The sequence below is a fragment of the Littorina saxatilis genome, linkage group LG1 (assembly GCF_037325665.1).
Source record: "Littorina saxatilis isolate snail1 linkage group LG1, US_GU_Lsax_2.0, whole genome shotgun sequence".
Classification (NCBI taxonomy): domain Eukaryota; kingdom Metazoa; phylum Mollusca; class Gastropoda; order Littorinimorpha; family Littorinidae; genus Littorina; species Littorina saxatilis.
The window spans coordinates 100,905,395-100,929,087 of record NC_090245.1 but is presented as its reverse complement, the minus strand read 5'-3'; the positions used below and the strand labels follow the sequence as shown (position 1 = coordinate 100,929,087).

The 23,693-nt window shown below is 45.6% G+C and overlaps 1 protein-coding gene, 1 long non-coding RNA gene and 1 other non-coding gene across 3 annotated transcripts in view; 1 reads left to right on the top strand and 2 right to left on the bottom strand.

The window, feature by feature from the left end:
- Window positions 1–20,250, bottom strand: part of LOC138947634 (guanine nucleotide-binding protein subunit beta-5-like) — a 29,986-nt gene extending 9,736 nt beyond the window's left edge. The window contains exons 1-9 of the mRNA XM_070319145.1: window positions 20,028–20,250; window positions 18,763–18,899; window positions 17,314–17,355; window positions 16,456–16,532; window positions 15,820–15,946; window positions 12,225–12,368; window positions 6,492–6,632; window positions 5,441–5,537; window positions 3,563–3,729 (exon numbers count right to left, since the gene is read on the bottom strand). Coding sequence (XP_070175246.1) covers window positions 3,563–3,729; window positions 5,441–5,537; window positions 6,492–6,632; window positions 12,225–12,368; window positions 15,820–15,946; window positions 16,456–16,532; window positions 17,314–17,355; window positions 18,763–18,899; window positions 20,028–20,151 — 1,056 coding nt within the window. The 5' untranslated portion in view covers window positions 20,152–20,250. The remainder of the gene's footprint in view (window positions 1–3,562; window positions 3,730–5,440; window positions 5,538–6,491; window positions 6,633–12,224; window positions 12,369–15,819; window positions 15,947–16,455; window positions 16,533–17,313; window positions 17,356–18,762; window positions 18,900–20,027) is intronic.
- Window positions 1,472–1,590, bottom strand: LOC138951401 (5S ribosomal RNA). Its single transcript, XR_011451110.1, has one exon. It is a non-coding gene; the product is annotated as a 5S ribosomal RNA (ribosomal RNA).
- On the top strand, window positions 7,147–9,226 carry LOC138947662 (uncharacterized). Its single transcript, XR_011449746.1, has 3 exons — window positions 7,147–7,702; window positions 8,218–8,331; window positions 8,732–9,226. It is a non-coding gene; the product is annotated as an uncharacterized lncRNA (long non-coding RNA).
- Window positions 20,251–23,693: the final 3,443 nt, after the last annotated feature.

Here is a 23,693-nt window from a genome sequence, read left to right as displayed (position 1 = left end):
CGGACGTGGACATACCGTACCATCCGGACCCGTAAGTCCGGTGGTCCGGTATGGTCCGGTTCGGTGCCAGACCATCCGGACCAACAGAGGTGGTCGGGTGGTCCGGTCCGGACCGGACCGCCGGTCGAGTACCGGACCATCCGGACCCGTAGGTCCGGTCCGGTCCCGTACCATCCGGAGGTCCCGTTCGGCACCGAACCACCCGTACCCACAGAAGTGTTCGGGTGGTTCGGTCCGGACGTGGACATACCGTACCATAGGTCCGGTTCTGTGCCAGACCATCCGGACCAACAGAGGTGGTCGGGTGGTCCGGACCGATCCGGTAGGGTGGTCCGGTGTTCCGGTCCGGTGGTCCGGTCCGGTCCCGTACCATCCGGAGGTCCCGTACGGCACCGAACCATCCGTACCCACAGAAGTGTTCGGGTGGTTCGGTCCGGACGTGGACATACCGTACCATCCGGACCCGTAGGTCCGGTGGTCCGGTATGGTCCGGTTCGGTGACAGACCATCCGGACCAACAGAGGTGGTCGGGTGGTTCGGTTCGGACCGGACCACTGGTCCGGTACCGGACCATCCGAACCCGTAGGTTCGGTCCGGTCCCGTACCATCCGGAGGTCCCGTTCGGCACCGAACCATCCGTACCCACAGAAGTGTTCGGGTGGCTCGGTCCGGACGTGGACATACCGTACCATCCGGACCCGTAGGTCCGGTGGTCCGGTTCGGTGCCAGACCACCCGGACCAACAGAGGTGGTCGAGTGGTCCGGTCCCGACCGGACCACTGGTCCGGTACCGTACCATCCGGACCCGTAGGTCCGGGGGTCCGGCAAGGGCCAGAGGTACTGTCCCGCACCGGACCTAGGTACGGTCCCGTACCATGGGTCCCGTCCGGACCAAACCCGGAGGTCAAGTCCAGTCGGGACCCGTGGGTCCGGTTCGATCCCGACCCGTAAGCCTGGAACGTTCCGGACCCTTGGTCCGGACCATCCGTCACCCGAACACCAGACGCTAAGGAATGGCGTGGGGTCAAGACGGTCCGGTCGGAGGTGTCGGTCTGAGCAACAGAAACAATGTTCCCGTCGCCCTGACCATTCGACAGAAGTACCACGTTCTGTCGAACACCTCCACGTCCAGTAACTAGTCGGCCGGAGCGTTTCAAGAGGGACAGCCACCAGTCACACGGACGTCAGAGGGAACCGTAGTAGCAGTGGTCGTAGGCACGAAGCCTGAAACCCCTGCCCCCACAGGACCGCCCTGAACGGGGTCAATTCGCATCCCAACCCCAGCGGGGAGGGAATTCAGAGACCCCGTCATCTCCTCCGATCTCCCCCCCCAGGAGGCCGAAACTACTGTCGAAACAGCAGCAGACGACCCAGCGAGGGAGTTCAGAGGAGGACCCGTGTCCCTCCTGGCTTCCACAGCGGTGGAAACCGAGGAGGGCACAGGAGAGGCACGGGAAAAGGAAGATTTTAATGCCAACTGCACCCGGTGTTCCCAGGCGGTCACCCATCCAAGTACTAACCGGGCCCGACGTTGCTTAACTTCGGTGATCGGACGAGAACCGGTGTTTTCAACGTGGTATGGCCGTTGGCTGTCAAAACCTGAGTCTCTCCAGTAGCCGCTAGATCGGATTCACCAACCCCCGGATTCGAGCCAGGGAGGAGAAGGAAACCTTCCCCCCAGGCTTGAAACCGGGAGGAGCTGAAGCCTGAGACTGAGGGCCGGACAACGGCGTCGAAGGGGGGGAAGCCTGTTCCACTGAAGGAGAAGGAGAAAGAAGCTTTTTCTTTCCCCTCGACCTTCCCCGAACCTTCGACGGTGCAGCCCCGCCCGAAGTCCCAGGCTCAAGCCCAGCCTGTTTGAGCAAGCTCGCATTGAGCTTGCTCAAACAGGCTTTCTCCGCCCTCCCTCGCCGCAAACGCAAAGCGTTTGGGGAGGGAGAGTCGGAGCGCCGAAAGGTCCCCTTCTCCGTGCGCAAAACATGACGCTGGGCGCCCGGAGAAGGGTTGCCCCCGGCAGACTCTGGTTCCGTAGAACCAGAGCCCAAAACAGGACGAGACATCCTACCTCGCCCTGTACGTACCCTTAAAGACCGAGAATTAACAAAATTCAAAGAAAATTTAGGTCAATACTCAAGTGAATGCGGCGAAACGAGAAGCAGACGACCGGTCACCACGAAGTAGGACGGGAGGTACGCCGAGTCCGCCACACAACAACGGAGGCACAAGTTGAAGGAAACACAACGTAGCCTCAAGCCAGAAGTGGAATAACACACAATAATCCAACAGGTGATAGTCCACACAGAAAAGAAGCCTCTTAGTCCAAAATAATCCGGGAGCGTAGCAGAAACACAGCCTACTGACACGCGCGAAAAAAGAAAGAGGACGCGCCACCTACATCCTGTGGGGGGGAAGCACTCGGACAGTGCTTGGGATCCACGGTGGCGCATGGTTATGGGAGATAATTGTACCCACGCAGCGTTTTGTCCAATTTTTTCGGCCTATAATAGATAATGTGCAAGAATAGTACTGTCGAGGTAAGTGTTATATTGACAACAAAGTTTTACTTTAAGAAACCGGATTTTCCGGTTTTAAAAGTGTTCAAAAACCGGATTTCCGGCGAGAACCGGAAAGGTGTTAGCCCTGTCTATATGACATGGTGACATGCAAATGATGAAATTGTTTGTGAAATTTCTGTTATTCTAAACACAACAAGAATTCAGAAGCTTTCATCAGTATGGCAATATAAGAACTTCATGTATAGCTGTTCTCTTACAGGATCAAATGATGACAGCAGTAAGTGGCTTTGTGGAGCCAGTCTCTTGACACCTTAGATAATAAGCAGCACTGAATGAACACAGGTGACTATCATCTTCATGTTTTGTTCTCCCAAACTGTTTCCCTTTTCTATAATTATCCAGCGCATCATGTGGTGCCAAATGACAAATTTCCATGTTTATGTAAAATGAAAATGGACATTACAGTTTTCTTATCTTATGTTATCTTATGTTATGTTATGTTATGTTATGTTATGTTATCTTACCTTATCTTATCTGACCAAATTTCACTCTTTAATGAGCTGTCTTCCAGAAGCATATCAACATTTTGGAAAAGCACGCTTCCCTCTCAACAATTATATAGCAATGCAATGGACCACAGGCATGAGAATCTTCCCCCTTTTCAGCCTTATCATTTTTTTTAATACAGAAAAATTGACAAATTTAATTGATTTTGAAGCTGTAAGCTGCCTTAATCTGGTGTGAATCAGTGCCTTTTTCTTCTTTTAATTCAAGCTCAAGAAAAACACTAAGCAAACTGCATGATTGTATTTGATTTTCGATTTGGAAAAGTCTTACTTCTGTCCTTTTGACCATATTCACTACAGTGGAACCCCTCTTTTACAACCTCCAAAAATCAGGTCTTAAAATGGGGGTAAATTTACAGGTTCTGAACAGAAAGTCTGAGAAAACAAGGTCTTAAATTGGGGGGGGGGGGGGGGGGGGGTGGGGGGAGGTCTCACTAGGAGGGTTCCACTGTACTGGAGTGTGAAAGGATGACTCCTTACCCTGAGCGTGTAGTCCCAGCTGCCTGTGCAGAGCGAGGTGCCATCGGGGGAAATCCTCAGACAGCTGACGCGATTGTCATGGCCGTAGAGAATGGCTGAGCGTGTTCCTTTTAGCGCGTCCCAGATGTTGACTGTGTAGTCGTTGTACCCTCCAAACAGCAATCGGCCTGCAAACAAAGCAAAACACAAGGCATCAGAGTCTTCTTCTTCTTCTGCGTTCGTGGGCTGAAACTCCCATGTGCACTCGTGGTTTGCACGAGTGGAATTTTACGTGTATGACCGTTTTTACCCCGCCATTTAGGCAGCCATACGCCGCTTTCGGAGGAAGCATGCTAGGTATTTTCGTGTTTCTATAACCCACCGAACTCTCACATGGATTACAGGATTTTTTTCGTGCACACTTGGTCTTGTGCTTGCGTGTACACACGGGGGGTGTTCGGACACCGAGGAGAGTGCACACAAAGTTGACTCTGAGAAATAAATCTCTCGCCGAACGTGGGGACGAACTCACGCTGACAGCGGCCAACTGGATACAAATCCAGCGCGCTACCGACTGAGCTACATCCCCGCCCCGCATCAGAGTCTAAACCAGTATGTTCCATCGGCCTTTGCAGACAAAGCAAAACACAAGGCATCAGAGTCTAAACCAGTATGTTCCATCGGCCTTTGCAGACAAAGCAAAACACAAGGCATCAGAGTCTAAACCAGTGTGTTCCATCGGCCTTTGTAAACAAAGCAAAACACAAGGCATCAGAGTCTAAACCAGTGTGTTCCATCGGCCTTTGTAAACAAAGCAAAACACAAGGCATCAGAGTCTAAACCAGTGTGTTCCATCGGCCTTTGTAAACAAAGCAAAACACAAGGCATCAGAGTCTAAACCAGTGTGTTCCATCGGCCTTTGTAAACAAAGCAAAACACAAGGCATCAGAGTCTAAACCAGTATGTTCCATCGGCCTTTGTAAACAAAGCAAAACACAAGGCATCAGAGTCTAATCCAGTATGTTCCATCGGCCTTTGTAAACAAAGCAAAACACAAGGCATCAGAGTCTAAACCAGTATGTTCCATAGGCCTTTGTAAACAAAGCAAAACACAAGGCATCAGAGTCTAAACCAGTATGTTCCATCGGCCTTTGTAAACAAAGCAAAACACATGGCATCAGAGTCTAAACCAGTATGTTCCATCGGCCTTTGTAAACAAAGCAAAACACATGGCATCAGAGTCTAAACCAGTATGTTCCATCGGCCTTTGTAAACAAAGCAAAACACAAGGCATCAGAGTCTAAACCAGTGTGTTCCATCGGCCTTTGTAAACAAAGCAAAACACATGGCATCAGAGTCTAAACCAGTATGTTCCATCGGCCTTTGTAAACAAAGCAAAACACATGGCATCAGAGTCTAAACCAGTATGTTCCATCAGCCTTTGCAAACAAAGCAAAACACAAGGCATTAGAGTCTAAACTGGTATCTTCATAAGCCAGGCATGGACTAACACATGTATCAGCTCATTCCCACAGGTTGTTTGATGTCAAGACAGAATTTTTTTTCAGAGGTTCCAAATATTCTTTCTAAATTTTTCATTACAAATGACTGCAGAATGATGGGTTACTGAGTCACATAGACTGGAGTGTCTCCTGCAGGTCAATTCAGACCACCGCTTCAACTTTTCAAAGCACCGATTCATCAAACATGCTCCTGGACAAAAATGGAGAACAGCGCTTGGGTGTGTGAGTGTGTGTGTGAGGGGGGAGGATGATTTAATCCATCAGATTTTCACATGTTCCCATGCCTTGTAGCTCAAATGGGACATTTTTCTCACACTGAAATAAGTCTGATTCGACGAATCGGAGACAGACTTGTTAAGTCCCCAAAACGACTTACCACTGACTGAGAAGTCTACAGCGTTGCAGCCAAAAATAATGCTTTCCTTCTTGTAACAGTTGACCTCACGGTCAGCCCTAAGGTCAAACAAGCGACACTGCAACAGAAACATCATTACTGCACACACAAATAAAGATGCAGAAAAGGGAACAAAATCAAAGTAGAAAGTGGAACGCTGGAGCTAGCAACATTTTTAAAAGTAAAAGTGTAATACACTTACCAACTGTGAGAAAAAAACGGAAGAAGCAACCCCTTGCATCTTGATATGTAAGGCTAACAATACAGATGAGTTATGTCCCCTCGACCTCCAACTTCTCAAACTATACATACCTAAAATCAATCTAATTCATAAAGGTTCGGAATATGTGCCAAGTTTCATGTAAGATACCCAGACTTGCTTCCTCAAAAAAACAACAACAGAAAACAGGGCAAAACAACTGCTGATGGTGAAACCTGCTATGCACTTCTTTTAACTCTGCTGCCTGAAACTTTCTTCTTCATACAAAATGAAAAGAAATTTGGACATCAAAACATTAGTACTCCAAAGGATGTAACTTTTTAAAATTAAAAACTTTGAAGGTGATGGAACTGCTCTTTTAAGAAAGTCAGTCCTGGAAACTAACTTTTCACCTAATACAGGGGAACTCCCTTTTAAGACCTCCAGAAATCTGAGAAATTCAGGTCTTAAAAAGGAGTGTCTTAAAATGGAGGTTACAAAGGCTATGAACAGAAAGTCTGAGAAAAGAGGGTCTTAAAAGGGAGGAAGTCTTAACATGGGGGTTCCACTGTACAGTGGTACCTGTGATGAAAGGACACCATTGGGACCAGTCACAAGTGTCCCTACACTGCAGGTGGCCTGTCATGACAGGTACATTTCGGTAGAGATAATAGAAAAAGGTACGACATTGAAGAGGGCCACACATGGCAGGTACCACTGTACAACAAACTGCGCTTAGTGCGCCTTGAGTCGCCTTGTGGTGAGATATGTGCACATTATAAATTCTCGTATCATTATATCTGACACAAAATAAAACAAAAGACAAAAACTGACGGTGGCATCGTCAGAGCCTGTGGCAAAGGCGTCTCCACTGGGGTAGAACCTGACACAGTTGATGTCGGCCTCGTGGCCCTCGAACATCTGGACACACTCCCCTGTCCTCATGTCCCACACCATGGCCACCTTGTCACAACCCTGTCACACACACAAACAAAATGTTACCTATCCCATTATTCCGTACTTTCATCATACCATCCTGAACAAGGCAGTTTGTCGCTGCCAAATTATTGATAAAGAAAGACCTAACCTGGTTACCGCTGTGTCCTCTTTTTGTTTAAATGCCATCCCATTATCCTCTAAAGACAGAATTCAGCAGCCTGCATGAAGCAGTCCTGTATAATTTCCTCTTATGCCCTTGGTAAAAGTAGCCTTACTTGGTGGATACATGTCTGAGTGAATTTTAGTGTTCAACTGAGAAAGCCGAAACAAAATACATTTGATCAAAAGGAACCTTTTCAGTATCATCCTGCACACTCCCTTCCTTCATTCAAACTTCCCTAGAATGTTCTTGCTGCATCACAGTAAATGTGCAGACGAAGACTCTCTCTTCCAGTCAAAGGCATGCAAATCAAAACAGACCTTTTAACCTGGCATCTGTGCCAGCTTCAAAAGGCAAACTGTACTGGCATTCATTCCATCCAACAACTGCCCAATAAACATGCCAGAACTGGGCCACTGCTGGCTTTTTGCTGGCAAGTTTGGTAAAGCTGGCCATAAAAAAACCAACACTGGGCCAATTATGGTTTGCCAACAAAGGCCCAGTTATGGCTTGCCATCACTGGCCCATCTCTGGCATTCCAGTAATATTGTCGGCCAGTAAAATGCCTTAATTGGCCCACTGTTGGCACGCCATTGGTGGCCCAGTGCTTGTTTGCCAGCATTGGGCCATAGGTGGCGATTTGCTGGCAATTATAGGTGGGTTTTTGCTGGCACGCCAGCAGTGGGCCAATGCTGGATAATTGCTGGCAAGAAGATCTGCGACAGCACAGCGGTATGACTTTCTCACTTGGAGTGACGTAATGTACAAACAAATGTCGAAATATCTTGACGTCACTCGTGATGATGACGCATTGTCAACTAAATCCGGCCCGCGGTGGTTCTGCAGATGTCCGGTTATTTGTTTTGCATTCAACTTCAAGGAATTTCCAAAGCACCTTCTTCGATTTCAGTACGCGTCCGATCTCCTCCGGCTAGAAGCAAGCGTGGTGAGTTTCACAAACAGTTGTGTGAGCAGGTCGTCGCAACGGCGTTAGATCTAGTATCTTCTTGTTCTTTTCCTCCGTTGTCGGTCTTTTTTTCAACTTTCTTCTGCTGGACGTTTGAGTCAGTTCGCAAAATATAATAGACTTTAAGAAGTCGTCCTCTCTGTAAGAAAGAATCTGCGCGCGCACGCGCGCGCGCGCGCGCGCGTGTGTGTGTGTGTGTGTGTGTGTGTGTGTGTGTGTGTGTGTGTGTGTGTGTGTGTGTGTGTGTGTGTGTGCGCCCGCGCGCGCGGTTGTGTGTGTGTGTGTGTGTGCGCGCCCGCGCGCGCGGTTGTGTGTGTGTGTGTGTGTGTGTGTGTGTGTGTGTGTGTGTGTGCCTTTTTCCTTTCTTTGTGTGATTGAGTTTGTTTTGTCTCTGTCAAAAGAAAAGCACCATAGGCATTACCATAAGCTTACTTGTAACCAAACAAATTGCATCTTGTGAATGTTGACATTGAGTATGTGTCTATTCACTCCAGGACAAAGATTTGTGCAAGTGTCTGACTGCCCAACTGGATAAGATGCAGCTCGCCTGGGTCTCAGTTCCTGAGAGAAACGCAAGAGAGCTGTCCGAGACAACGTAAGCTTCGCAGGTTAGATCAAAATACATATTCCTGTTGACCCCTTACTTCTGCTTGGCATTTTAGTCAGTTCAGAAAATATGATAGATTACAAGAAGTCGTCCTCTCTGTGAGAATGCCTCTGTGTGTGTATGTGTGTGTGTGTGTGTGTGTGTGTGTGTGTGTGTGTGCGCGTGTGTGTGTGCGCGTGTGAGTGTGTGAGCGCGCGCGCGTGCGTGCGTGCATGTGCTGTTTGCTTGCATGCCTGCGTGTATGCTTGCGTTTGTTTGGTTGTTTGGTTGTGTGTGTGTGTGTGTGTGTGTGTGTGTGTGTGTGTGTGTGTGTGTGTGTGTGTGTGTGTGTGTGTGTGTGTGTGTGTGATATGGAATAATGAATTAAAACCAACAAAACTCGTTTGCTTTCATGTTTCAAGAGGTGAACGGCAGGAGGACTTGAGAGTTTCAATGGCTTACCGTAGGCTACGACGTCAGGACAAAGAAAAGAAGCGTTATCTCAACGTTGCGGATGCGAACAGAGAAATGACAGAATCAAGACAATCCTACGGAGGTTTACTGGGAAGTGAACAAGAAACATTCCTGCCTTTGGTCATCATGTCTCGAGTGTGAAATTTAGAACGCTGTACAAATAAAATAAAACAGTGAGCAACTGAAAACAAAGCGTACGCTTCTGTAATGTTTCGGTAATGAGTCGTTGCTGTTTGGAAGCTTTACATTTGTTTTGTTTTTAATATATATTACTGTATTGTTGTTGTGCCCGCTATAACTGCGTTGATGACGATATTCTGTCAAAACCACTGCCTTTACTTGCCAGATAAGTTACACGACAAATGTGATTAGCATTTCAATTGCATTTTACTGATGAATTTGATAATTACGCATATGCATATTGCTAATGTACAGCTTGACAGCATTGCCCTTTGCTTTATTTGCGCACGTCTTGCCGCCAGCATGGGTTGAAAAGTCCATTGATGTGCTGTGTTTTGTTATTGTTATTATACTGTTCAAAAAAAGAAACGCATAGCTTGTAATATTTGGTTAATTTAGTTATATGGCGACAAGGATATCCACCAAACTGCAGAAAATGTTTATCTGGTCGTCGACCTTTCGTCCATTGCCACAAGTGAGCTCTGCACGTGACGCATGCGTTATCAGTGGCTACAATGTCAAAATTGCTCATTTGGCATGACCACTCGTCATGCTTCAGTGTAATCTCGTGAAACTCGGGGAATATTGAGCTCTCACCATGTCTTCCAAAACCCATAAAAGCGGATTGTTCGCCACAAAGAAATCAGACGACAATTCAGCGACGAAAGATGGCCCGATTGAGCAGAGAAGACCGCCAAATTGCATTGGGTCGTTTACAAGCAGGCCAAAGTCAAAGTGCAATCGCCAGGCACTTCCACGTGTCCCAGAGCACCATCAGTAGACTGTGGGTCAGGTTTCAAGCCACTGGCTCCGTTGCTGACTTGCCACGAGCGGGAAGACCAAGGGCGACAACTGCTGCTCACGACCGCTTCATACGGCTCCGCCACCCCCGGAATCGTTTCCTGTCGGCCTCATCTTCTGTCCAGGCTCTCCCCGGGCCACACCGATTATCGGACCAGACCGTGCGGAACCGCCTGCATGAAGCTGGGTTAAGAGCTCGCAGACCTCACAGAGGAGCTGTCCTCACCCGCCGCCATCGCCAGAACCGAGTGCAGTGGGGCAACCAGCACCTTCGCTGGACCGTCCGGAATCACTGGAGACACGTGTGGTTCAGCGACGAGTCCTACTTCCTGCTCCAGCGACATGATGGTCGGAGGAGGGTCTACCGGAGAGTAAACGAACGTTACGCGCCCAACTGTGTGGATGAGGCACCCGTTCATGGTGGTGGAGGCGTCATGGTGTGGGGGCGATCAATACCGCTGGAAGGAGCACCCTGGTGCACGTCCAAGGGCGCATAACTGCCCAGCGATACGTGGAGGAAATTCTGCGCCCACACGCCCTTCCTCTTCTGGCTGACCAGGATGCCATATTCCAGCAGGACAACGCTCGCCCGCACACAGCACGACTCACCACCCAGTTCCTCACCGACCACCATGTCCAGGTGCTTCCCTGGCCATCCATGTCGCCAGACATGAACCCGATAGAACACCTCTGGGATGAATTGGACAGACGTGTGCGCAGGCGAGAAGAAGCGCCGGCAAATCACCGCGATCTATTGCAGGCACTTCAGGAGGAGTGGGACACCATCCCACAGCAAGATATCCGGCATCTGATCCAGTCCATGCTCAGAAGGTGCCGGGCAGTTGTTGCTGCTCAGCTCAAGGCAGTCACACCCCCTACTGACTTGACAGCCTCGGCACCCAATCGTATTGATTGACTGATTGATTTGAAGATGCAAATGAACTGTGTGTGCATTCAACTGTGTCCATACCAAATTTCAAACAAATAATCTAAATATTGGATTTTCTGTTAATTTTTTCGAAAAATAAAACAAATTTGGCAAGTAGCAACTATGCGTTTCTTTTTTTGAACAGTATACATTCACAGTAAAAAATGACAAAACAAAGCATATTTATAGACTTCTAACAACCATCTATGGGCTAACAAGACTGTGCAGATCGAGTACATGAATAGAGCCGTCATTCTATCCGAATCAGTGGTATTGGTATATTTCCTGCAACTTATTGGCATTTTGCTGGCAATGGTAAAGACAGAAATATGGCATTTTGCCGGGCCACAACTGGCCCGGTAATTTCAGCAGGTAAAGGGCCATTAACGGAAAATATATGGAAAAAAGGTTTTTTTATATGGAACTAAAAACCTGCAAAATGCTGGCAAAATGCTGGCGAAATGCTGGCAAAATGCTGGGTTTTTGATGGCAAGCCATCAATAAGCCATCAAATAAATGATGGGTTTTTGCTGGCAAAATTCTGGCAAAATGATGGCAAGCCATCAAAAAGCCATCAAATAAATGATGGGTTTTTGCTGGCAAAATTCTGGCAAAATGATGGCAAAATGATGGCAAGCCATCAAAAAGCCATCAAATAAATGATGGGTTTTTGCTGGCAAATTGCTGGCAAATTGCTGGCAAAATGATGGCAAGCCATCAAAAAGCCAGCAAATAAATGATGGGTTTTTGCTGGCAAAGTGCTGGCTTGCCAGTGATGGCCCATCAATTTGCCAATGTGCATACGGGTAATATGCCAGCATTGGGCCATAAGTGGGCCTTTGATGGCAGTAGTTCTGGCAACTGGCATTGCCATCAAAACGCCAGCAATGGCCCACTTCTGGCATGTTTATTGGGTGAATACCTATGACTGATATTTACACTCCCTCAAGATTACGTCTTCTGTTGTGCACTACTTCAAGATGATGCAAAGTAATGTACATAAGAAAGAAAAGACTACAAAATACCCATGACTGATATTTACACTCTCTCTTACGTCATTGGTTATACTACTAATAATAATAATGGACACATATTAATCGCCCCTTCTCACCAGAGCTCACGACGATGTACAATAGCAACAGCGTGCACACACACACACACACACACACACACACACACACACACACACAAACATACACACACACACTATTCTTAAAAACTCACATAAACATGCATTTATAAATACATACATACGACACAGAGCCTCATAGCACTGACTTACAAGGTTATATAAATACACATTCGAACAAAAAGCTTCAGGTCACTTACACACACAAACAACAACTGGTGATTCGAGAAGAAAGAATGGCTAAAGGTGCTGTTGGAAGAGATAGGTTTTGAGGGCAGATTTGATACTACATCAAGAAGAATATAACGTAAGTAAGGGCTCTGTCCTGACTTCTATTGTACCAAATAGCTACTGACATCCTCCACACAAAAATCAGCCTCTCAACAATGACCACCATACTCACCCCCGACACAAAAATATTTCCCGTCTCTGTGGGCGACAAATCAATGCTCATGACGTCGCCTGCATGGCCATGAAAACTCTGAATCAGCTGACTGTTCTCCACATCCCATAGTGCACACGTGCTGTCGCCACTGCCCGTCAGAATCTGCACACAAACAGGCATTTCACAATTATATAATACGATTTATATAAAGATAATATACTTTTTTTGTTAAATATCCCAAAGCAGAAAGATAAGTAGAGGTTACATGCCGAGTCTCAGTGAAATTATTAAAAATAATGGTTGAAGTTGGCGGATCTTACCAAATGCAAGCTTCAGCGAGCTTTTTCATGACCGCGAAACAGATACTTTTGTGTTCTTTTTATGTGTTGGTATCGCTCAGGAAATTTTCTTCCGTCGTATTGAGTAACAGACGAACTTTTACCGAAAAATAAACAGCCCTTCCAGTTTACTGAGGGAAAGAAACAGAGGGGGGAATAATGGCCAATAGAGGGTGTCTGCAGTACCGCTTTTCAGTGTGGACAATGTTTTATGGCCCATATTCAGACCTCTACATGGAGTGAGAATCAGAAATAAGTACCAGGACTCTCAAGAAACAGCAAACTGTTGCATACTTCTGATTATTTATTTGAGCGTAGCAATTTTAAGCTTAGCGTAACAGCGTAGCAATTTGTCTTAACCCAATGCCCCCTGAACCGCCCGGCATGGCCCGCTAAACACTAGGTCACCTACTTTCGCTTTGAGCCTTACCCATAAGGCCTTGCGACCGGATGTGATTAATGCACTTCCTTCCGGCTGCTTCATTCTAGCGTTTGCAGAGTTTAAATCGATGCGATAGTGTGTTAGCTGTGAATTTTCAAAGTTTGAGATTTTTTTTGTCTGACATAATGGCGTTGAACGAAGGTTTGGAAGTATGGTGTTCGATCATGGGGAACTCAGATGACGATTCTGACACGCCTTTCGAAGGTTTTCTACTTGAAGAGGTGAAAGGGGATGAGTCTGACATCGATCTGGGTGTTGTTATTCGACAACAGGACTTTCGGGAGGATTTTTCTGGGAGTTTCAACATAATATATTGGTGTAAATGAGGACTGAAGGCTGACACGTTAGACGTTTTTGAAGAACACTTGCTGGATTTTTGTTTTAAAACAACATTTATTACATCGGAAGTGGACAAAACATACTTGCATATGAAACAATAGTGTATTCTCGAGTTATTCTGCCATCTTCTATATAAATGTGAGTACTCTATGATTTTATATGAATTGTTTTGTTTTGTATGTGTGCATGTTGTGCGGAGTAGTTTCCCTTTGCTCAGGATTTAGAAGGCTGCCTGCCATTTTTTTGTCAGGGGGCATTGGGTTAAAGCGTAGCAGTTGGCAGCTCTGATAGCCATAACAGTTTGGGCAATTTTCAGAAGTTTGAGGCAGTCCTTGGTGTCACCTTTCTCACCACATGAAAAAAGTTCTGAAGCTCGGCTGAAATAACACTATTCTGGGAGATTTGAAAGAAGTTTTGGAGTTTAGCCATCTGCCAACATTCCACAATACACCTGCTACCGCGCTAAAGCTTGAAAGCTGTCAATATACCTGCTACCGTGCTAAAGCTTGAAAGCTGTCAATATACCTGCTACCACACTAAAGCTTGAAAGCTGTCAATACACCTGCTACCGTGCTAAAGCTTGAAAGCTGTCAATATACCTGCTACCACGCTAAAGCTTGAAAGCTGTCAAAACACCTACCGCGCTAAAGCTTGACAGCTGTTAATACACCTGCTACCACGTGTCATCGCAGTTAATCTTTTGAGAACTTAGTTGCCAACAGAAGCGTCACACTTGCGAGAAACGCAGTAACACATACACATGAACATTGTAGCACAACCACATGCCAGGCGTGCGTGCGCACATGCACACACATACACGCACGCACACACACACACATGCACTCACACGGCAAATGCACACATGCCAACGTGACACTCACAGGCTTTTTGTGACCAACAAGGGAAATAACCGCGTTTTTCTCTGACTCAGAAGAGAACGCGGTTTCTTCCCTTTAATTGGACCCCAAACTGCATCGCGAACCGTACATTGCAGGTGTCCGGTCACGGGAGGGGTGACCACACCACCCCCTCCCCCATACACTCACACAGAGACACACAAACAACAGGATTGAGTCTATGCTAATCACTTCTTGTGGCTACTAAACAATAACAATAAACTCCTAATACTTCTTTAAACGTTCTGTAAAAATGATTTGTATGAAAAATGTTGAAAAGAAGAGATAAAATAAATCCTCAAGGCAGTGAACACACTCACCATGCACTGACATACGAAAGCAGCCACACAAACACAGCACAGAGGAGCGTGTGCAGACGCTTTGCAAGAATAAGCTTGAAAACCAGTTTGAATAAATAGCAGCAGATAGAGCTGCATGTCATAATCATGTAATTTATTTTCTTCTTGTCTGGCTTTATTGACTGCATGCCGATCATGTGGCATGGCAGTGACTTTTCACTCTTCAGTCAGAAATACACTGAACATAACACAGCTCCCACTCTCCCTCACTAATGCCAACCCCAAGCCTGACAACTGATGCTTGGAAATTGTGTGGAAGAGTACACCTCTCTATTTCTCTCCAATGCTCTTCCTGCTGACATGCAGTGACACCGGACACCCCACAGAGTTTAGCCAGCTACCCCTCCACCCCCCCCCCCCCTCTCACTCCCTCCAGCCATGTTCTGTTGTGGGGCTGTAGCCAGAGAGGCCAGCTGCACTGTTCACTCAGAGCAAAACCAGTTGACTGTGTGTAACTTTTGACAAAGCAAGACAACTGAAGGGTTCACAGATTAGGCGACCGACTCACTGGTCAAGGCTGAGGGGAAACAAGAGTATCTTGTCAATGAAAGAGGTTACACACAGACACACGATGCTGATTTTTCAATCTCTTTCGCTCAGGACCTTCATCGACTGTGGTTTCTGTTTACGTCCAACAGACAAGAATAAAGAGCACAGTGCAGTTTCATGTTGGCATCTTCGCATGTACTCCACTCCTGACCAAAACTACCCCCCCCCCCCCCCCCTTCTGATGGGTACACGTGCACTCAAGTTATCAGTGACTGTCATCACGCCATTGCGGCTGTGATCTTTGTACCAAGAACCGGACTGCTCAGTTATCGATTTTGTTGTGGTGAAAATGTGACGATGGTCTGTCCGTACATTGAAGGTATGACCTGCTGTTGGGACCGAAAATGAGTGTCCGCGTGCACGTTTTGCAGGTGTCCGTTTAAGGGGGGGAAAATATAGAAGGAAAACACTCGGTGCCGAGCAAATGTGTCCGTACATGTCAGGTGTCCGCTCACGCCGGGGGCCGTACATTGCAGGAACTGCTGTAAAGCTTGACAGCTGTCAATACACCTACTACCATGATAAAGCTTGACAGCTGTCAATACACCTACTACCGTGCTAAAGCTTGACAGCTGTCAATACACCTACTACCGTGCTAAAGCTTGACAGCTGTCAATACACCTACTACCGTGCTAAAGTTTGACAACTGTCAATACACCTACAACCATGCTAAAGCTTGGCAGGTGTCACCTGATAGTCTGAACAGGTAAAGGAGCAGCAGGACAAGTAGCTTGTGTGAGTGGCCACAGCTTTCTTCTTGCTGGCCGGGTCCTCCTCCAGGCTTAGGGGATATATGGTGCACTTGTTGTCCAGACCGCTGCAAGGGAAAGGTCAACCTAATCATGTTCTCTGTGCAAACGTACACAGTGGAATCCCCCATTTAAGACTCCCCTCCTTTTAATACCCTGTTTTCTCAGACGTTCTGTTTATAACCTGTCAATTTACCTCAATTTAAGACTACCTCCTTTATTTTCTCATATTTTGGCGGTCTAAAAATGGGGGTTCCCCTGTACTGCATTAACAATTCAACTTTTCTATTTCAGCCTAGCTCTTTCGTCATTACATTCTGCCAGTTTAAAGCAGTGTGTTTTCCATATACTGTACATCCACACACACTCATTTTCTCTCTTTCACTTCAAGCAAATCATTATTTTACTGTTGACCTCCCACAAAGTTCTAACTAAACTAAGACACCATAATGTGACACACTGTGTTGAGCAGATGAAAGAAAGCGAATACTGGACAGCTGTGTTTCTTGCTTTGGAAACTGTCACCACTGCAACTTTAACATCCATTTATCAATCAAATAAACAACACAACACTTACCCACAAGCTACCACAGAACCAGAGGGTCCATAAGAACAGGCCATGACCCAAGTTGTTGGCATTGTAACAGCATGCTCCTGAAAACAAGGTAAAGAAAGAAATCAGTCTCTCTGGACTTCACGTGTTACCATCACTCGCTGCAAACACCATGTCAAGAAAGCTGTCCCATGTGCTGTTCTTTTTCTTTCTTTTCTCTTCCAAGAAAGCTGGTCCGTGTGCTTTGCTCAGTTCTTTTGCATTCATTTTTCTTTCTTTTCTCTTCCTCTCTTCTTCTTCTTCTGCGTTCGGGCTGAAACTCCCACATACACTCGTGTTTTTGCACGAGTGGAATTTTACGTGTATGACAGTGTTTACCCCGCCATTTAGGCAGCCATACGCCGCTTTCGGAGGAAGCATGCTGGGTATTTTTGTGTTTCTATAACCCACCGAACTCTGACATGGATTACAGGATCTTTTCTGTGCGCACTTGGTCTTGTGCTTGTGTATACACACGAAGGGGAATAAGCCACTAGCAGGTCTGCACATAAGTTGACCTGGGAGATCGGAAAAATCTCCACACTTAACACACCAGGCGGCCGCGGCCGGGATTCGAACCCTCGACCTTCCGATTAAGAGGTCGACGTCTTACCACCCCGCCACAGCGCCCGTCTTCCTCTCTTTTTACATTTAGTCAAGTTTTGATTAATATACAGCTGGATGCAAAGCACATGATATGGACCATAAATACCACTAACACAACACTTCTCAAATGAATGCCTTTCAAACACACAATGATACGTGCACATCTGATCAGGTGATTCTTGTCTGCAGTTTTCTATATCATGACAGACAATGCCACTTTTAACTTATCATACAAACCTTATTAGTGGTGAAGGCATCCCAGATTAACATCTTCCCATCCTGAAACACAGCCACATGAATGAAAAAGTGAAAATTATTTGACATGGAATTGTCTTGGAATAAACATTTGTGAAAAGTGTCTTTCATTACACTAAAGATAAGGGTGAGAATAAGATATAAAGTCCTGTGAGATTACTCTCATGGACATTTGGGCTGTTTTCATACTGGGGATAGTAAGCTGCCATATAGTGTGGCGCTGCCCAATAATATATATACGTTAATTGGATCTGTGATCCAAACATGCCTTTTGGTCAATCTCAATGGCAGTTTATTCCACTCGCCCTTCGGGCTTGTGGAATAAACTTCCATCTCGATTGACCAAAAGCCATGTTTGGATCACAGATCCAATTAATATATATACCTCGACATTCACTGGTCTTAGGGATTTTGTTTTCAAAGAAGAAAGAAACTTGCTTGAACATCGACCACTTCTCCGAGCAAAATCAACAAACCTTATCACTCGCATTCCACCTCAAGGTCTCGGCCAACCAAGACTATGGCATACTCGTAGCAAAGCCGCCGAATGGTACGGTAAACCAAGAATAGTGACGTAAGAGAATAGAATGTCGTCTTTTGATTTGGAACGTGACGTGTTTCAGAACTTCTTCTGGACAACTCGGATGGTCTTCTGCGTAGTGGTTGGCACAAGATTCTTTTTCTTCTTCGACAGTTCATCCTCCGATACTGTAGCAAAACGTTTCATCTTTTTCTAACTTTCGAGTATGCGGACGACTGAACTTGACCGCTAAAAAGTAGTCCTTTCGGAATCATTACGCCGAGTCTGAACATGAGGTCTGAACATTGTTTATAGGCAGGATCTAGGTGAAAGCGAGGCTGTTCTTATCTCTGTATACAGTCGAGAGAGAGAGAAATACATGTCGAGACTTTTTTTTTCCTGCATGCGCGCATTCATGTTTCCAACTCCAAGCCCTGAGACTTTTGCCGTGAACTTGGGATTTTAATCGTGTGCATGCGTGCACACGGGGGTGTTCAGACTCCGAGAAGAGTCTGCACTTAGTTGACTCTGGGAAATAAATCCCTTGCCGAAAGTGGGGGCCCCATCTATGCCAATAGCGACAATTGGTTTCAAAGTCAGCTCTGCTACAGACTGGGCTTTCCCCCACCCTAATGGCAGTATTCTACTATGTTTTACGCAAAATATATACGTCAAGCATTAACTTGTGGGTACCGTATCTGAACACATATCACCTACACTGAAAATCTTAGGCAGTTATATGTGAGCAAACAAGTACAAGCCAAAGTTAATGTACACTAAATATGAAGTAATTCAGCCAACAGATGTAGAAGTTATTAGCATTTTTGTGGGGGGTCACCCTGTATTAATATTACGTCATTTGTTCTTTCCTTATTCCATACATTTAAAGAACATCTGAGAACACTTAATACCTGCGAGGAGCTGACTATGTGTCTTTTATCAGATGACCAGTCCATACACAAAACCTTTCCCTGGTGGCCTTTCAGCACGCGACGGGGTTTGATGTTAAACTGTTGCAAACTTTCCAGTCGTTGGCTGACCACACACACTGCAAACAAATAAATCAAAATGATGTTATCCACTCAGCAATCATTCAAAAATTGTCTTAATATTTTGAGGTGTCATACCTCTTGGTGAACAAAGCCTGGGGTATTCATACCTTCTTCAAAACATACAATGGGTATCAACTACACAGGTTTTGACTGTACCCTTCAGAACATAACCTTTCAAACAATTGCTCAAACAAAAACACCCAATAAGCCATGACAAGTTGCACTTGCGTGAACGGTGAAGCAAATTACTACATTTAGTCAATCTATCGAACTCGTAGAATGAAACTGAACGGAACGCACTGCATTTCACAAAGACAATACAATACAATACAATACAATACAATACAATAACTTTATTAATCTCTAAAAGAGAAATTACATTAGCTTTGCTCATACCCCGTGGCCAAGAAAGCGCTGACACATTATATATTAATTTTATATCTCTTCACTGGGGTCGCTTCACTCACCTAGTTTCACATCATATTTAATTTAGTGTCAGGAGGTACTATGCCTCTGATTTTAAATTACCCGTAACGCTAGTTATGACCATCCACTGCATAAATCTTAACACTGCCCTACTAAACAGTATGTCCTCTAATACAAAGTATGGCTCTAGCTACATGTCCTCAAATCATAAACAAACGAGAAGAATACTTTTACTTTCAATTAAAAATTCTGGCTGAGTCACCTAGCTCTTTTCTTCTTCCTATTTGAATAGACAGTGATAACTGTCTTCTACAAGTTTCAGGTACTTGATCAAATGTCCTTTTGTAAGCAAATTAATACTTGACTCTTATCATAGAACTGCAGCAAATGGCTATTTCTATAGATCTGCAAGTTTACAGTTACAGTTAAACTTGAACTAAATTATCACTGCATCATAACAACGAAAACGACCATTACGTACAAAATCCTATGCATAAATCAGAAATAGAACGTTGTTAATGCATTTGTTTAGATGCGCCGTCTTGATCTTTTAAACTTCTCAACTGCCAGTTTATTTCCAAGCGCAAACCTTGCAGACGACACAAACTGCAACAATACCCAAATCAAGACTAACTCCTAACAGGAAAACCAAACAGGAAACTTGCACCCATGAGCATTATGCGGACTTAGTGACTTACTGTCAACATCGTTCAGCTTCGCCTTTTCTTCGGCCAACTTGGCTTTCAGCGTTTCTGCTTCTCGTGTGAGAGCTTCAACTGATTCGTCTGTTCTCAAGATTTTGCCCAGGCTTTCGGTCGCCATGTTGGTTGCTGCTCATTACCCGGATGCTGGAATTGTAGAAAATCTTCGTCTTCGATCGCTGCCGCATCCGTAGCATAGGCGCTTGAAAAAAAACTTGCTCGCCGTTTCTTTCAGTACCAGTGGAAATCAAGCGCAGATAATACAGTCCTAAAAAATCTAATTTCAGGGTAAGTATAAAAATGTCGCTAAGTTCACAACGTTCATGTCATATTTTTCTAAATGTGTGTTGCGCGGTATATAAAGTAGAAAGGTGGCCCAAAAGTGTGGGGGAAACACTCGATAAAGTTCTGCTGCTGCTCGGCGTCGTTGTCTCCCTTGGCACGTGCGAGCTGCGACTCTGTAGCCGGACTGTAACCGCGGAATGAACTGTGTAATTAACTAATTACGGCGCTATGTAATATCATTGACCATCTTGTGATTACTCAGATTTTTTTTTCTCTCAAAAGAACTCATTTGCCTTCCTGCTATTGGGAATTGTAATTCAATCAAGTTTGCGTTTTAATGAAACAGATCCTGTGATTGGTCAGTCAGAATGCCCCAACTCATCAACAATTACCGGTCATTAATTACACATTAACATGCTTCCATTTGAAACTTCGAGGTCTTCATCGGGGATTGACGCCCGACAAAAGCTAATTCAAGCCCGACGGAGCGAAGCGACGGACTCGGGGCTTCAATGGAGGGCGTCAATCCCCGATGAAGACCGAGAAGTTTCAAATGGAAGCATGTTAATGTTATTGTAAATTCAATCTGACGACGATCTCTTTCCTGCTTTCATGCGGTTGTAAACAGACAGAATTGGTTCTGTTCTGTTCACACACTACTTTCAGTCCACCTACCTGCAAGGGTCAAGTCCCAAGAAATATGTCTCTGTATTCCTATCGTATCACTCTGCTCCTGTTTTGTTTTCTTTCACACACATTTTCACTTCTTTTTTGACGGGTTTCTGGACAGCAAACTCTAAAACAAATTCTTTTCATCACAAAAGCGATCTTTGGAATTGACTGCACGTAGTCCGGAAGAATTCATGCATCAACTTACGTCACGTATTCGACGTCATCACTTCGCATACCTTATGGTCTCGGTATTTCGTTGGCCTTCATATTTCCTACTTGTAAAATGACCCCTCAAAGCTAACCGAGACTAGTTGAGGTTGTATCAATGAGCCTCGCCAGCAGGTTGTTAATGGATTTTTTTAGCGAGTGGTTATCGACAATTAATGACCGCTAATTTTTAATGAGTTGGGGCATTCTGACCAATCACAGGATCTGTTTCATTAAAACGCAAACTTGATTGAATTACAATTGTAGATAACCACTCGCTAAAAAAATCCATTAACAACCTGCTGGCGAGGCGTCAAACACAACATGGCCATACAAGACCGGGAACGCAGAAGAAGAAGATGTTTTGCTGGGGTTGACAGCCTAAACACGCACGGAGTTTTGTGTCTTGTCATGTTGGACGTGAAGTTTTTGTGAATCCACCCAACTTGTGGACGGGTGAGCTATCACCGGTCATTCTTACCTGAATTGTCACGGCGAGAGGACGGATGCACGCTGTTAAAACAGAGTGAATGAATTGCCGAAGTGAGGTCATAAATATTCTTTTATTTTGTTAAAACCGGTTTAGTTATAGTATCGAATTATCATTAGTGTTTATGTAAACTGGCCAACTCCATGCATATGTATGCAACTTTGACGCTCACTCATACCATTGCCAGTTTATACGCCAGAGACTTAATTTCTCTTTTCTTGTGCCTCAGACAAAAGGGTCGCTTTCTTCTTTTTCTTAAAGTTGTTTTCCCTTCTACTCCTCTTGCCATGTTCAGCACTGATCAATGTGGCTGATTTCTCATTTGATTTTACAAAAAAAATAATTATATATTTCTTTGTTCTTCCTTTTCTACACCCTTGCTTCGATAGTTAAATTCCCTTTAGATTGGTTATAATTATGTGTTCGTGCATGTCACCTCGCCGGCGTTTTGCAAGCGAGTAGCCACACGATCTTGAGATAATTTCATTATCTATTTCATAAATGTCTGTCTGTCTGTCTGTCTGTCTGTCTATCTGTTTGTCTGTCTATCTGTCTATCTGTCTGTCTATCTGTCTGTCTGTCTGTCTGTCTGTCTGTCTGTCTACTACAAAGACCCTTGGGTCGACGTACGAGTAAATGTAACGGTTTGGGGTTTTGTCAATACTAAACGTTACCCACCATTCTTGTTTTTTGATTGGGCATCCGTATTAGCAACAATTTCTCATCCCTCGCCTCGTCCCCGTCAGGTCGTCGCCCTCTCTCCTCTCGCAATCACCACTCCTCCGGCCCCCCCCCCCCCCCCCCGCACTTCTCTTACCCCCCCCCTTCCCTGCAAAAGAGGGTGGGGTCAGTGACAGTAAGGCCGGGGCGACCTCATCAACTGTGGTAATGAAAGTGCACTGTGTGGTTTTCCACTCTATTGGACGTCTTCTGCCTTGACAGTCTATCAACACACTTTTCATTACTGGACCCCGATAATTGGGGTGGGGGTGGGGGTTAGTCGGAGGCAGGAAATGGGGGAGGGGGGGTGTAACGGTGAGGTGGTCAGCTTAGGGTCTGTTTTGTCTCTGGCTCTCTCTCTGTAACTGACCGACTCTCTTGTGACAAAAGGAAATCTCACTGAAGCACGAGACAAAAATGAAGACACTTTTCATTACTGGACCCACATAATTGGGGTGGGTGTTGGGCGAGGTAGGAGGCAGAAAACGGGAGGGGTGGGGGGGGGTAACAGTTAGGTGGTCAGCTTAAGGTCTGTTCCATCTCTGTCTCTCTCTCTCTGTAACTGACCGACTCTCTTGTGACTAAAGGAAAACTCTCAGAAGCACGAGACCAACCATGAAGACTCTTTTCATTACTGGACTCATGGCGGAAGGAAATAAAAGGGACAGAGACAAAGAGAGAGAGAGACAGACAGAGAGACACACAGAAAGAAAGACAGTCAGACAGACAGTCAGACAGACTGACTGAAACACACACACACACACACACGCACACACGCACCCACGCACACACACACACACACACGAGAGAAACACACACACACACACACACACACACGAGAGAAAGCGAGAGAGAGAGAGAGAGAGAGGACAGAGAGAGAGCTCGGCTACTCGGCGGCAACCCTGCAAACCAGCGGCAATATTTCACGTTCGGGCGAAGACGACACCCAGACGGAAAGCTAGTTACCGCGAGATGTGGCTACCTCAACTTCTTTTTCCAACTTTTCACTCTAAAAGAGGAAATGAGCAGACAGTGTAGCTTCTCGGACGTAGGAGATAAGCACGTCACACTCGTCTGTGAAAGTATGCCCCAAATTCAGGAGACGCCACGTGAAAAGTTGCAACACTGTAAGTGAGAGATAGCCATCAGATTGAACCTTAAAAGTCTGGGACACTTCGGAACACACAGGCACTTGATAGAACTTATTTGGGGAGAGGGAAAAGGTCTTCCTGCTACCCAACCTTTTACCCCCGCCGCCACCACCACCAATCCCAAACCCGCCGGTTTTA